Genomic DNA, 16,472 nt, shown 5'->3' with positions numbered 1-16,472 from the left:
TTTTTCGTTAGACAACACGACCCTGTTTAATACGTGAAAAATACACAGCCATCCCGAACGATACCAGAAGCCTGTTAAAACTTAACTAACTATCGTTGACATTTCTTATTAAATAAAACTTTTGTCAGAATACTATTATTATATGCTTAATAACGTTAAAAGAAACAGTTCAGGGTCATATTCTTGAAGCATATGTATTTTATGCCTTATTGATGATAATCGGAACCCCATCACTTTTAATCATTTATCATATAAAAATATTAAACTATTGGCACCAATCACTCTTAGATAAAACAATAATGTCGCACTTAAATACAAAATACTGTTACAAATGAACAGACTACTCCTTCTCTCACACTCCCCGCCAAACTGGAAGAGGAGGAGGCACAGGTTTGCTTATCACCAATGATTGGAAATATTCCACACTATCTTCCCTATGCACCAACTATTCATTTGAATACCATGCTGTTAATATTACTTTTCCCACTCAGCTCAGCGTTGTTGTAGTTTACCGTCCCCCAGGTCCTCTTCACGACTTCATTGAAGAGTTAGATGTGCTGCTCTCATCATTTCCGGAGGATAGCGGCCCTCTTGTAGTCCTTGGGGACTTCAACATCCACCTGGAGAAACCCTATGCTGCTGACTTCCACACCCTCACCGCCTCGTTCGACCTCACGCGCCTCGTCACAGCCAGTACTCATAGATCTGGTAACCAGCTGGATCTCATCTACATCCGTAACTGCACCACAGATAACATTCAAGTCACACCTTTTCACATCTCTGACCACTTCTTCATCACTTTCAACATGCTCCTTCCTACATGCACTACACCAACACCACCACCCGTTCACTTTAGACGGAACCTTCGCTCTCTCTCCCCTAGCACACTCTCTGCCAGAGTGACATCTTCTCTTCCCTCCAACTTTGCTTCTCTAGATGCTGACACTGCCACAGACACCTTATGCTCAACACTTACATCCTGTCTAGATAACCTTTGTCCTCTGTCCTCCAGACCGGCTCGTGCCACTCCCCGCTGCCCCTGGTTGTCTGACATCATCCGTGAACAACGTAGTACACTCAGGGCTGCTGAAAGGAAATGGCGCAAGACCAAGAACCCTGCTGACCTAGGGGACTACCAGTCACTACTCTCCTCTTTCTCTGCTAGTGATACCACAGCAAAAATGTCTTTCTATACAACCAAGGTAAGTAAAGCGTCTAACACTCGACAGCTTTTCAAGACATTTAACTCTCTTCTTTGCCCCAATCCTCCCCCGCCCACTTCATCATTGACTGCGGAAGACTTTGCTGTATTTTTCACTGACAAAACATCATCCATCAGCAAACAATTCTCGGTACCTCAGACCTTGGGAAACACCTCCCACACTTCAACCATCGAACTCTCCTCTTTCACCCCACTTAAGGACACTGAAGTCACCAGGCTTCTCTCCAGCCACCCCACCACCTGTCCCATTGACCCTATCCCCTCCGATCTCCTTCAGGACATATCCAGCTCGCTCACACCTGCACTCACACACATCATCAACACCTCCCTGCTCACCGGTACTTTTCCATCCACATTCAAACAGGCCCAGGTCACGCCCCTACTGAAGAAACCAACATTGGACCCTTCTACTCCCGACAGTTACAGACCTGTCTCTCTCCTCCCATTTATAGCAAAAACACTTGAAAGGGCAGCTTTCAACCAGGTGTCTTCCTACCTGTTCCAGAATAAACTACTGGATGACAAGCAGTCTGGCTTCAAAACAAACCACTCCACTGAGACGGCATTGCTATCGGTCACAGAAGCACTGCGGCTAGCCAAGGCGGAATCTAAATCCTCGGTCCTGAATCTGCTAGACCTATCTGCAGCGTTTGACACTGTCAATCACCAGATACTGCTAGCAACCCTGTCATCACTAGGAATCATAGGCTCTACCCTCTGCTGGTTCAAATCTTACCTCTTCGACAGATCCTTCAGGGTGTCATGGAGGGGCTTGCTGTCCACGGCTCACCACATGATCACTGGGGTCCCTCAGGGGTCGGTGCTTGGACCGCTGCTTTTTCCATATACACAATATCACTGGGACCCATCATACAGGCACATGGCTTCTCATATCACTGTTATGCCGACGACACCCAGATCTACATCTCGTTTCACCCAGACGATACCACTGTAGCAGGTTGCATTACAGCCTGCCTCGAGGACATCTCAGCTTGGATGAAAGACCATCACCTCCAGCTGAACCCTGCCAAGACCGAACTACTCGTGTTTCCGGTACACCCTACGGTCCAACACGATTTCAACATCCATCTTGGCAATACCACAATCACCCATTCCAAAACAGCCAGGAACCTCTGAGTCATATTTGATGAACAGCTGTCCTTCAATGATCACATTGCAAAGACAACACAGTCATGCCGATATGCCTTATTCAACATTAAAAAGATCAGACCATATCTCACGGAGCATGCGACACAACTCCTTGTCCAGGCCCTGGTAATCTCCAGGTTGGACTACTGCAATGCTCTCCTTGCTGGTCTTCCTGCAAAGGCTATCAAACCACTTCAGCTGGTTCAGAACGCATCAGCACGCCTCGTCTTCCAACAGCCCAAAAGGGCTCATGTGACTCCCCTTTTCATCTCTCTTCACTGGCTACCGGTTGCAGCCCGTATCAGATTCAAGTCACTAATGCTTGCCTACAGGACTATCACTGGATCTGCACCGGCTTACTTCCACTCTCTCCTGCACTCCTACACCCCATCAAGATCCCTGCGTTCAGCAAACCAGCGGCGGCTTGTATTGCCTTCCCATAAGGGTAGTAAATCGCTCTCTCGCTCTTTCTCATTCACAACTCCTTCCTTGTGGAACATTCTTCCTATCTCTGTCCGTTCAACCACATCTCTCACAACATTTCAAAAACTACTCAAAACCCATCTCTTCTGTGAATACTTGACAAACAAATGAGGAAAAAAAAAAAAAATAATAATAATAATACACTAACCGGGGGGCACGGTGGCTTAGTGGTTAGCACGTTCGCCTCACACCTCCAGGGTTGGGGGTTCGATTCCCGCTTCCGACTTGTGTGTGTGTGGAGTTTGCATGTTCTCCCCGTGCCTCGGGGGTTTCCTCCGGGTACTCCGGTTTCCTCCCCTGGTCCAAAGACATGCATGGTAGGTTGATTGGCATCTCTGGAAAAATTGTCCGTAGGGTGTGAGTGCGTGAGTGAATGAGTGAGTGTGTGTGCCCTGCGATGGGTTGGCACTCCATCCAGGGTGTATCCTGCCTTGATGCCTGATGACTCCTGAGATAGGCGCAGGCTCCCCGTGACCCGAGGTAGTTCGGATAAAGCGGTAGAAAATGGAATGGGAATACACTAACCCTTTCTCTCAACAGGTAGTGGTCTAGCTTTTGTTGAAACCAGTAACTTTGTATTGGCACCTAATGTATTATGGCTCCTGTATAAACTTTCGTTTATTGCTCCTAAAGTCTTTGTAAGTCGCTTTGGATAAAAGCGTCTGCTAAATGTCTAAATGTAAATGTAAATGTATTTTGTATTTCAGGATTCCATCACCATCTCACTCCACTCATTCCCTCACTCCGACAACTCAGTCATTCACACGCTCATTGTCACCCGATTACTAATCACTATCACCTGGACCTCATCAGCAGTGCACCCATTTATACCACAGACCAACATTCACTCATTGTCTGATCTCGTCTACACATGATACAGACTCTATACCATACGTACCTGTATTCCTACCTACTATCCCGATCTTCTTAGCGAATCTTCTTCCCGCTTGCAAAGGAATTCTTCATCAGCTTTATCAGCAAGATAAAGAGAGAGACTTGGTTACACTACGGATAAGTTTCCATCTGTTTTGTCATTTTACCGGATATTCACCTATTTCGTTGTACCGATCCATTCTGCAAATTAAACTTATAAACTTACCATTCTGTCTGTTTCGTCTCTGCCAAAACCTGACACTAATAAGGAGGTTGATTTGCAAAAAGTATTTAGTTTGAAAATACAAAAATACTTAGATTAAACACATTTAAACAAAACAATTTTTAAAGGTATTTAAATACAAAATAGTCCCATCCCATCACTGAACTACATTATATAGAATTCTAGCTGGTCATCATGTAAACTGCTGGTCACAGGGATATTGCGAACTAGCTTCCTGAAAGCAGCCCAATGACCACTCAAAACCCGCCCAAAGGGAATAAAAAAAATAAAATAAAAATTCTGGTGTCAAATGAAGTTAAGAACAGCCAAAAGACGTTTTGCTATATTTACTTATCTGAATGGTTTCCTAGGTATTGTATATATTTTTTGTTCTGTTGAACTCAAAAGTTATTTTGGGGGATTTAGGAAAGCAAAAACGTCTGGGTCACCTTTGACTACCATTATATTATATTAGACATAATAAATATTGCATATAAGAATTTATAGTCTGTTTAATATTTGACCTGTGGTTCTCTCTCCTATGTGTGCTTTCACTTTGCGTGTGTGTTTGCACGTGTGCGTCTATGTCAATGTGTGTAAGTATGTATGCATATTGTGTGTGTGGAGCATTTGTATGTCTGTCTTTTGTTGTTTCCACCTTTTTCTTGTTTTTACAGGTATATATCTTTAGTTGTTTTTCTTGTATTCAATGTGTCTCATGTACAGCTGCTTTGTAACAATGAAAATTGTAAAAGGCGCTATATAAATAAAGTTGAGTTGAGTTGAATTATGATCTTTTCTGCTATGTTAGCAATTATACCAAAGAATTTTCAGTTCCTGAAATTTTACTGAAAATTGATTAGTAAAGCTTTACACTACTACGTTACAGCAAAACGTAATATGTTACTGTGATAAAAATTATACAATGTTTTCATGAGATGACAGAGCCCCCAGTCTGCAGCACCGGGAGTTATCCCTGGTCCGCTGCTCATGCGAGCTGGACCGCGATCGCAAAACATACAAGGGATGATCAAAAGTCAAGACACTATGCACATGATAAACAACGCTAAACGTGCTTCACTGCTTATAAGTTTTTGTCCGTAATGTTTGTTAGTTTCCTTGTCTAGTGATAATGGCAGAGCTCTCGTTATTTGTGCCCTGCACCATTTTCCTTACTTTCGTTTTATTCAAACCGTTTTGTACAGTATTTTTATAGAATTAAACTCTAGGAAATGTTTTTTTTTATTAAATTGTTATTAGAGTAAGTATCTTACCACTGTAAAGTGACTTTTACTTGTGATATTGGACTTTTATTTTCATCACTTAACTTTAAACACGTTTTTCTTCAAATTCCGTTCCTGAAAATCATAGCGCTTCAGCTGACATCTGTCATAACTTTTGTTATATCGACAAGGTATGACCAAAATAAAAACCGATTTGGAAAGGTCTTGAATATGGTATCAAAAACTGTAACAGCCTATATAAATTTGCACCATGTGTTGGGTTTTCCCAGATCTAATCACATATGAACATAAACATTAAAAGATTAAATAAATAAATGAATATAAATAACAACGGCTTTATTGGGCATTCGGTTGTATTAAAATACAACAAGTTCCGAGACGCAAGTACAGCGTGATGACGTCAGGAACGTACTAATTACCACCTTATGCAACCTTGCACCATAGTGACGGGTAATAATAGAAAATGGATAATAAAAAAAGTCTATTGCAACCTCTGGTGTGTACTTTGAAAATGCTTGTGCTGCAGTCAGACAGAGAGAGGCGAGTAACCTAGGGCCGTCTGTTAAGAGTGGATTTAGCAGTGGATAATGAGAGAAAATGAAAAGAACAATTGACAACTTTTTCGTGAATAATGTTAAGTTAAGGCCTGATCCATCCGAAAATCATAAGCAATGCTCTGACACGGATGCATCAACCTTATGTCAAGGTTATGTCAAGCCCTGGTCCATTTATCTTGAGATCTTTTAAATTTAAATTTCAGTTCAGTGAAGCACTTTAAGCATCAACACTTTTTCAGTAAGTTACCTTTCTTGAAGATTTGTGCTTCAAATAAAGAAGTTTGTGTTGACAAGATTGTTAGTAAACATTTACAAGTAAATTTTGCATAAAAAAAAGTGAACTGGTAAAACCAGTTAAATGCGTCAATTGCGATGCGGTCGAAAATTTGGGTGCACCTAAGAAAAAAAGTTAGTCGCACCATTACAACCAGTGCAAAAAGTTAGTCTAGAGCCCTGCATATTGTATTCTCCTATATCGGCATCATCATGGAAAAAAATAATGAAACATTTACACCCATCAAAATACACTAAATTAAACCAAAATAAATTTTAAACTACATAGGTTCAGAATATTTTTGGGGTACATATCCATGAGCTTTTCATCCTGTTAATAGCTGTGCTCTCTTCTGCAGAAACAAGTTTCTGTTTCAGCATTCTCTTCACTTCACTGACGTCAGAACTCAGTCAGGGGTAGCTCATGCCAATACCACTTCATGTGTCACTGTGCTAATACAACAGCTATGTACACAAGAGTCAGAGTACAAGTTTTATTACAGTGTGTTCTATTTCAAACAACTATTTCTGTTTTTCTATGTTGTTTTAAGATTGTAAAATTTATGCCCAAACATTTTTTTTTTCAAGAGTACATAATGGTTCACTCAACATTTAGTTTATTATTTGGAGGTTCTCTGTATAGCCAAATAGGGAGGGCTTGAGTTATAAAAAGCCCCCTGAAAACAGTGATTACCTTAATGAGCTTAAGGTCTTGTAACCAAGTAAGTTTTGTTTGCTGTAAGGGGACATGTGTGCATGCTGAAGATTACACTCAAATCCTTTCTAATCTCTTCAGCTGCTCGTCCTCCAGACGGTACAGAGGGACGTTACTATATCAAACAAACTGAATGACAATACTTTGGAAGAACATGGAATATTATTTCTTTGGTTGGATTTTAACTGAAAGATAAATATATATGACTCCTTTGGTACATTACAACATAATTTTTTATTTCTTAAAAGACAGTGATTCAGCAGGATACATGGAGACAGTCAAATACAACAGTGTTCTTGGTAGTTAAAGCCATCCAAAAATGACATTCACAGCTAAAGGATCTGAACTATTGTGGTATCAGATGGAGAATTTTTCTTTTTTGCTTGAACTGGACTATGTATTTATGGTCTAAAGACTGCTGAAACACAATTGCTTTGAAATGGGCTGCACTCCATCACGAGGGAAAACTATCCATACAGCACAGGATCCATTCCGATGGGGAAAAACTCTACTTCCAGAAACACAGGAAAGCCCCGGAGAATCACAGTCTGATCATGGAGGGAGTGAAATATATGGTGGAGGGGACACAGATAATGCAACAGGTCAGAAAAACACAAATTCCACAATAATAGTAAGAAAATATCCTTCAACAGAGTCAGAAAATGCTGGGTGTGCCTCTATCAAACTAGGCACAAAAGGTATTAACGTCAACATTTTATCTCAACCGAAAGACAAACAAATAGTAAAACAAGAGGCTTCTGAGAAAAAAGGATTGAAAAAATCTAAAAAAGGCTTTAAAGATGTAAAACAGAAAAAGAAGAAAGAAAAGGAAAGGTGTTTTGTTGAAGAAAAAATAGATTTTCCAGAGCCACTTGTGAAAGCTCATCACGCTGCGTACGGATACCTTAACCCTAGTATTACTAAATATGAAGACCTGTTAGGGTTACTTGATCATGCAACCCAGACCCAAATCTCCTTACAACCTATGGTGACATTCCTGGTCCTACGGTATGAAGAGGTCAATAAAGGGCTTGGGGAAATAGTGGAAGAAGGAGAGAAAATGTTTCAAAAACACAGTGACCATTTGGCTTGGCCCTGCCAAAAAATCTGTTTCTCCTCATCCAAGGCAACAAACATTGTGACATCTCCCACCTTCAGCGAGGTCCCACCAGACCTGCTTCAACAACTCCTCCAATACACTGTTCAAAGGATGCGGGTAGTGGGTCGATCAGTGTGCGAAATTGGTGAGACTGCACTTGAAGAGGCAGTGGATTATTTTTCTTCGATTTGTGAAATTTTAGAAGAGAAGCTCAAAACAAAGCGTACATTTGAGTCTAGATTAATGCAGTTGCTTTCTCGAATTGAGTCTGCCTCGCAGAGAAGACCTGCTCCAGAGGACTCAACACTTTTTAGTGAAGACAGTGGTATTGGGGCAGAAAGTGAATCACTAGCAGGTTCAGACAGACAATGTCAGCACAGAGAAAGTTGTTACACAACAGTAACAAAAGGTAGCAGAGGCAGACTTCTCAGAACAGTGAGCAACAGCAGTTCTCTAAACTCCATAGACTCAACCTGCACTATTACAGAAAAAGAACAGAATGATACAGAATTACTACTTGGCTCTGCATCCTTGGATGAAGGTGAAAGCTGTGGACGGGAGAATGTGAACAATGTAAATAAAATGACTCAATTAAAACCACGTCGCTTGCCAGCAAAGCGCATAGAGAATCCACAAAATGTTGAAATGACATTGAAATTGAAAGATGCCATCAGTAGACGAATTCAGTTTTTGCCATGTGAAGATTCAGGAGTAAAGCCAAAACAGATAGATATCCTGAAGAGCAGTAGTGACCAGTGGAATGAGACGGGTGACAAAAGCTCCAAAAGACCCCAAACAGCTGCCAACAGAACACCAATGAAAAAGACCACAGTAACTAAACAGTGCCGGTCAAGATCAGCAGATTCACTTCGATGTAAAGCTGAAGATCCTAGATTTATTGAGCTTGAGAAAACTCAAAAGGAACTAAACCAAAGACTGGAAAGGATGAACAAGGGTGAAGGAAAAACAAAGCGAGTAGTATCGAAGCAAATCCAGCAGCAGCAACAGCAAACACATGGTATTTCATCAGAGGGTGCTGGTAAGCACGGTTCTTTTAATAAAACATTTTTTTCTCCAAGTAATCAAAGAAAGGCAGGTAAAACAAAATTAGGAGAGCAGAAAGTGATGGAGGAAAAAAAGATGAAAGAAAAGGTAAAAGACACTGACAAAAAAGGTGAAACAGGTCCTGTTAAGGTAAGACCTATGCCAAGCCCTCCACCATCACCACAGCAATCTTCAGGGATTTACCAGGGTAGTAATTCTGTTAAGAAACTGATAGACACTTTTAGTCAAGGGATGGAGGGAAGTAGACAGATGCCAGAGAGTACCAAAGTGCTTGGAACTCTTAAAGGTGTTAAAAAGTTTGGTGTTCCCATCATTCCAGGTTTAAGTACCTCTGGCACATTAGCATTCAATGTAAATAATACACTCTGTGGTCAGGGGGAGTCACAATGCTCTGAAATGACAGAGGATCTTGATATTGACAGTCTACCACCCCCTCCACTTGAGGTTCTTATGGACAATTCTTTTGAAAATGTACAGACAAAAGACACGGAAGAAAACTCAGCAAGCAGAGGCCGATCCACCATACCAAAAAGGACAGCAATGACTCAGAGACTACGGGCATCTCTTCAGTCTGTAACAGTTCTACCCAGTAAGAAAAACTTTCGTGAGGGCTCTCTTAGCATGTCACCAGTTCGTACCACACACAAAGATACAAGAGGAGTTGGAAAGGTTGGCCATCATGATTCCAGCCACGAAAAAGATGCTGAAAGTGAGGAGGCTATCGACAAACAAGCAAGAAATGTTCACTTCATCCATTCCTCTGACTCACCTACAAAGCAACTTATGGCTGAGCAGGGACAAATAAACGTTTCCTTCTGCCAAGGTGGAGTAGAAGTAACACAAGAGAAGAACAATACCAATGAAACACTGCCAAATAATGTATGTAGGGACCAAACTACTTCCACTCCACCTTCATCCAGAACACGTGTCCTACCATCGACACCTTTGTTACATCGGAGGCTCCCGAGTCCTCTGGTATTTAAAAGCCAACCCACTTATACAACTTTATCAAGTCCTTCTGTTGTTCGAAAACTCCCAACCCCTCCTTCTACTGGACAACGGATATTACCAGTCAGTTCTGCCATGCAGCACGACCTCAAATCCAGCGTAATATCTGGTGTTGCTTACCCTTTTAAGGCACCCTCACCTCCTGCTTCTCCAAAAGTGCAGCGATTGTCTCGAGAAAACAGTTGTGAGGACTCTACTTCGAGAGTATTTAGCAATGCTCGATCAGTGTTTTGTCCAGCTTCATCATCATTATTTGTGGCTAAGCCTGTTCCCCCACCAAAGGCCCCACAGGCATGGGCCTCCTCTGGTAGCAGTGTTCTACCTCGTCCTTGGGGGGAGCATGGTCGGTTACCAGTGTCTGCACGAGGAGCCCAACCATTCATCCAACGCAGCCAGTCAGACAGGAGACCAAGTTTGAGCCTGCCGCCCAGGATGCCAACTCTTTCTGTGGCAGAAACTTGTGGAAGTGAACCAGCAATTAGCACCCACGGGTGAGTTTATTTGCAAATTTCTATTTTTAGAAATGTTCATAAATCATGTTTTTATTGTGCATTCCAATTATTTATCAATCAAACTCCAAATGGGTTGTTTTGATTAGGTAATAATAACAAAAACCTACAGCTAAAACAACGAAAGGCAATAAACACAGTAAAAACACGTTTGCAAATAAACTCTTCATTTATAGATAGTCATTATCATCAGATATTAAATTTGGTATGATCTTGCATGGCAAAGTATGTATAAATACACAATCATAATGTATATTACTATATGACAAAATAAAAATAAGGCTAATAACCGAATAACTTGACCAAATGCACAAATGTTCTGAAAACGCTTCGAAATTCCTATGAGCTGGACCCATACATTTACTGAAAAAGGCCGCAGTGCATTTTTTATTTCTGATCCATGAACACTTTGGATTCTGATGCCCAATAGATAGAGCATTTAAGATTCTCACACTTAGACTTTATTTAAAACATCTTTCTGGTAAAAGTAGTTACTAAGTATCATTAATGCTTGAAGTGTCACCCTTCGTTTTAGATTTTCAAATGAAATAGAAAAATGTTAATGAACTTTCGTTTGTGTAAGGAAACCTGTTTATTTAGTTTTTTTTTAAATCAATAAGAAATCCCGGGAAGAACATCACAAATGAATGCTGTGTATGTGTTATTTTGCACCAAAATAATAGCAGCTTTTGGAAACTACCTTGTAAGCTGGAGCAACACACAGTAAGATTAAGGTTAAAGCTTTCATGTATGTAGGGACACATGTTTATTTAGATGTAAAAAAAACAAGTTCCACATGTATTCTAATCATTCTAATTTTGCGATAACAATCTTCAAAGTTTTTGCATTCCATTCGACTAAAAAAAGTAACAAAATGTAAAAAAGAAAAATTAGTGTGTTGATCGTTTTTTTTCTGCCACAATAAAAGACAGTATTGGGCACAGTCTTGCAATATTTCTTAGATGAAAGAATTTCGTTTTAACATTGTTCTGTACGTGGGGGGTCAAATGTTAAATGAACATCAAACGTTACACCCAAGTGCTTAAATTTAGTTTGAAACTCCAAAAAACCCATCTATATTAAAGACTCAGCTTTACATAATTGGTAAGTCATTACACAGTACATACCGATATGCAAAACTTTATATATATTGTTCATTGTTAGATCATGTTAGCTTAGTTTATGCCTTAACTTATTGTTAGCAAATACAACCCTAAAGTGTTACTAAGGAGATTAATGAAGTAAATTACTACTAGATAATTTAATGAATAAAGCACACTTTTAATGTATAGTGTCATAAAATGTAAAGGTATTATTTTCCATTTACATTGTATTGAATACAAAACATGACTGTTAGATTTAATTTCCGCATAAATTAATACAAGCCCATCAAAATAATGAATTGTAAAGTTGTTAAGCTCACTGAATAGACGGCTAAATAGTTGGAGGAAGGGTTTCTTTCTGTCTATAAGAGGGTATTCCTTCTAAGCTACTGGACATATGAAACAATCCAGATGTCTTTTGGTACCTATACAAAGACTTGTAGTTTCTAAAATGAATGAGTTCAATGCTGGATGCCTCTGTGTCTAGTTGTTGTGCTCCCAGATCTGCAGAAGAATTCTCTCACAACATCCTACCTATTCCTGATTTGATTTTAAGGGTAATCCAAAACACAGAAAGAAACTTAGTGTTCGAAAGGAACCTGAAGTTTAACAATGACAATGTGGCAAAACGTAATGTCTCAACGAGTAATTTATGAATAGTCCTAACCAGCTCTAATCCACTTTTCTAATCCTTTAGTCTGCTAACAGTCTTATTCTATTTTGTTGAAACAGGTTGGGAGATGGTTCTACCAGGGAAAATGAGCAAACAGAACTCAGAGGCACAGTTCGGTCCGCCTCACACCCTGACCTGTGCATTGTGGGTCAGGGTTTACAGCGGGAATGAAAAAAAGAAAGAAGAAAGGGGACTGGATGAGCAAATCCTGCTGGGACTTTGTTTTCAGTTTCGAGGGAAGTTTGGACCCATAGTTTTCTGAATGCCAATTCATATGGTCTAATTTGTAAATATTACTTATTTGCCAATTCATAGGGTCCAAGTAGTTTACATTTTCTTTAACTTGTAAAAAATTATTTTTGGACTTTTTTATTCTAACAAAAAAACTTAAAGAGTAAGTAGCATTAGATCATTAAAATTACATTTCATCCAGTGTGCCGTGTTTGAAAGTAAGCAGTCTGCCAAGTTGTAAGCCTGAAGATGAATTGATGAAGTTATTGGCTTATAAAAAAGGGCTTCAACTCTAAATCACGCAAACGAGACATGAACTATTACCGCCGCATATCTACGTCACTTGACATGGTTTCTGCTACGTTTAGCTGCGACTGCCGCGAAAACTTCACTCTCCTACCGCAAAACACTGTTGTTCCTTCGTGATGCGTGTGCCGTCTAGAACCTGTGTTCTACGTTGTGAAACTAAGTGCATCTTATTTAAACCACCAAAGGAAAATCTTCTGAGGAAAAAATGGTTACAATTCATTTTCAAATGACACCAAAGGAGTATAACCCCAGGGTTTTACTGTGCGTGCGTCATTTCACCTGAAGATTGCTTCAATAATCTTGGCACGTTGCCTGCAGGATATGTTTAATGACTATTAGTATAGTAGTATTTTTTACACCTATGTACATAAACTTGTTGTTGTACACTGCATAAACCAAAGCAGGACCTTAAAAATCAAATGCTACTTACTCTTTAAAAAACCTGCTAAACATGCATTGTTCTAAAGATTTCAGGTTGCCAGGTTAAACCAACATCTTGTTTACTTATCTTTAACTTAAAGCTTACTACTTGACCAATAACGTGCAAAATATCAAATATGCAGGAAACTCATCCAATAGTATTACATGCACAAAACTTATTGTATTTTTTTTAAAGATAATTATATTTTGTTTAAGTTTTATAATAAAAACAATATATATAGTTCTTTAAGAAACCCCAAGCGAGAATGAGTAATTCTGTAGGTCAGCAAAGTTGCAATGTTACTATGAAGATAATTGTGATTTGGTTTACTTGATTTTGTTATCACTGCTATGTGAACCAAGGTCATGGATGTTGCATTGTAATAACTGAAGCTTTGTATCTAATATAATATAATAATTGTATATCATTATTATCTATCTGCAAATATCATAAGCATTTAACAGCAAATGAACTTGCCAATGCATCAACCCCTTTTGGCTTGGTATTTTACTTATTCGCTGCAATGAACACTGGGTAAATTTTCCTTTCCACTTCTTGTGAGGCGATGCACCACTGTTGACGTGATTTAAAAACTCACTGAAGATGGCTAAAGAATTAGTACACAGACAATACAATACAAAAAAATATTAAAATACAAACCATAAAGACCTAACACCATAGTCATATGGTTCTCTGTCATACAGAATAGTTGCTTTTGCTGCCATGACCATTTTCTTCACACAAACAACAAGCAACTGACACACGCTGTACACCAGAACTCACTGAAAAAACACTCTACTTTAGTGAGACAGGAAGCCATGTGACTAACATCAAATTACTGCTATGTACTTTGGTAATGATTTGAAAGTATGTTACATAATTTAAAAATAATATTATAGTTGTTTTATTTTCAAAAGAAACACTAGTTGGTGTTTCTGAATCAAATTAAGAAGTGGGTAGTGCATTAAGTGTGTTTTGAAATGATTTAAAAAAGTCATGTTTCTAGAGTTTATTGTAAAGTTGTTTATGAAAGTTTCAACTATTTAGTTATGTGACTTAAACATAAAAAATGTTCTCCTTATACTGTATGCCTTATTTCACATTCTTTTTTAGGATATAAATGTGCAGATAATTAAAATATGTTAATAACGCTCAAGTGAAACATTTAACACAAATTTCAAGCACATAAGGCAGTTTTTCTCCATTATTGTATTCTTAAAGACAAAAATAAGGCTTGTTTAATTAATTCATAAGTTAATCGAATTAAATAATAATGAACACTGAAGTAAAACTTTTAGCAAAAATTTCACATATGACAGTTCTTATATCAAGTTTTTAATAACATAATTATGTTCTACTACAATTTGTTGGTCAAATATAACCTCTTCAGGTGTTTTACCAGAGTTGGGGCTAAAATCGACAGAAAAGTGGATCTCGCGGGCCAGAGTTGAGAACCTCTGATCTACAGGTAGAATGTTTAACGTTACGATTTGATTTCTGTGCTGTCGCCCCCAGTGTTGCCACAGCTACTTTGAAAAAGTAATCTGATTACTGATTACTGAATATACCTCTAAAAAGTTATTTAGTTACTGTACAGATTACTGGATTTTAAAAGTAACTAAATTAGATTACACGTTACTTTATCAGTTACATTCAGCAGCTGCCACCAACACTCCCGCAGCCTCAACATAAAAATGACAATCGGTTTTGCCAACACTCACTTTATTGGAAGTGTATTTTTAACAGTAATGTCAACAATGTATCTCCTGACATTTTAAATTGAAATTAAAGAGTATTTCCTGAAAAAAAACATGTTTTTATTAAAAATAATATAAAGACTGTTTTTTTTATTTCACTTAACTTAAATACTTGTTTTATATATAAAAAAAATAAAGACAGTCTTTCTTGACATGACATATTTAACTGTAACACTTTAATAATGGCAAAACATACTATTTATAATCTACATTATTTATAAATGTAACTATTAATTTTTTTTAACATGTTTTATGAACATTGAAACTGTTGTTCACAGCATTAGAGCAGCAAGGAGTGATTTTACAAAACAAGTGTAAAACGCACGAAACGAGAGCGAGTCAACCGTGTTTAAGGGAAGCATTTCCTCTACAACATAGGCTACTGCCCGATAGAGATGCGCGGATAAGCCAATTAAAATGTCACCCACATCCGCTGTTTCAAATAAATTATCCACCAGCACGTATAATTTTCTCTGATATAGATATCCACATCCGACCCGGACTCGATCGTCATTTAAATTACTCAGTAAATTTTCTAGCATTGTCTTTGTCTATAAATACTTAAATCTAATATTTCGATTTAGCACACACATGATGTACCCAGTGGTGTAGTCTAGTTTTTTATAGTGAGTATACTCTGATTCCCCCTAGCCTACTCATCCGTTCCAGGTCGACAACCCATGAGCACCACCACACTCACGAATGCAAGGATAGAGTATGCCTCTATATGTAATCAAGAAAGATTTATTGCAAGCAAGATTTCAATAGCCATTGACAGCTGTGGGACTTGCTGGTTTTAAATCAGTCAGTTAAGAGTTTTATTTATGTATACAGTCACTAAAGTACAGGTTTTATCAGCTGGCAATTTTCAATGCACATTAGTGATCCACAGGAAAAGCTATTAAGTATTTCTACATAAACCCATCCTGCTAAAAATAGTATTAAATACATTCTAGTGGTTTCAATTTAAATACCATTATGAAACACATTTCTTTATAATTTTTTATTTTATGCCTTTTCTATTGATTCCCATCTGCATCTCTTGTGTTTTGGGCAGGGTTCTATTGTTTTTGTTAAGAAGGGCAACTACATAATGTAAAGAATATCTTGTGAATGTATAAACTTTAGATTTTGATTTAGTTTGACTAAGGACAAGTCAGAGACTTACAGTAAATCATATTGAAAAAAATGGTTAAAATCAAACTCTGATATTCGTTCCTAATAACTAGATTTTTCACACACTTGAAGTGTGAGAGTTGCATCTATTATTGACATTGATAGTTAACTATAATAATTAACAATGAACATTTGTGCAGTTTTATCAAGCACCTGTTGCACCTATAGATTGCTTGCACTGTCTCTAGCTTGACTCTCACAAGGCTTGTAAGGAGTTCTCATCTCTTATCATCTAAAACAATTATAAACATTGATTTATAAACACTTTTCTGACACAAACGATGTGGTTACGAAACCTTGCGCTTTTTTAAGTTGGTATACGGAAATTCTTGATCTTTTCTAGTGGGTATACGGCGTATACCTGCGTATCACGTAGACTACA

General features: G+C 38.4%; 1 protein-coding gene across 1 annotated transcript; it reads left to right on the top strand.

Annotated features, from left to right (window-relative positions):
* Positions 1 to 7,178: 7,178 nt before the first annotated feature.
* On the top strand, positions 7,179 to 12,397 carry LOC130417020 (photoreceptor cilium actin regulator-like). The gene is given in 2 exon segments (XM_056742359.1): positions 7,179 to 10,402; positions 12,256 to 12,397. Coding segments are annotated over 2 exon segments (3,366 nt in total).
* Positions 12,398 to 16,472: the final 4,075 nt, after the last annotated feature.

Source organism: Triplophysa dalaica, unplaced genomic scaffold (genome assembly GCF_015846415.1).
Source record: "Triplophysa dalaica isolate WHDGS20190420 unplaced genomic scaffold, ASM1584641v1 Contig8, whole genome shotgun sequence".
Taxonomy (NCBI): Eukaryota; Metazoa; Chordata; class Actinopteri; order Cypriniformes; family Nemacheilidae; genus Triplophysa; species Triplophysa dalaica.
The sequence above is the reverse complement of the archived record's forward strand: the minus strand, read 5'-3'. Positions and strand labels throughout refer to the sequence as shown.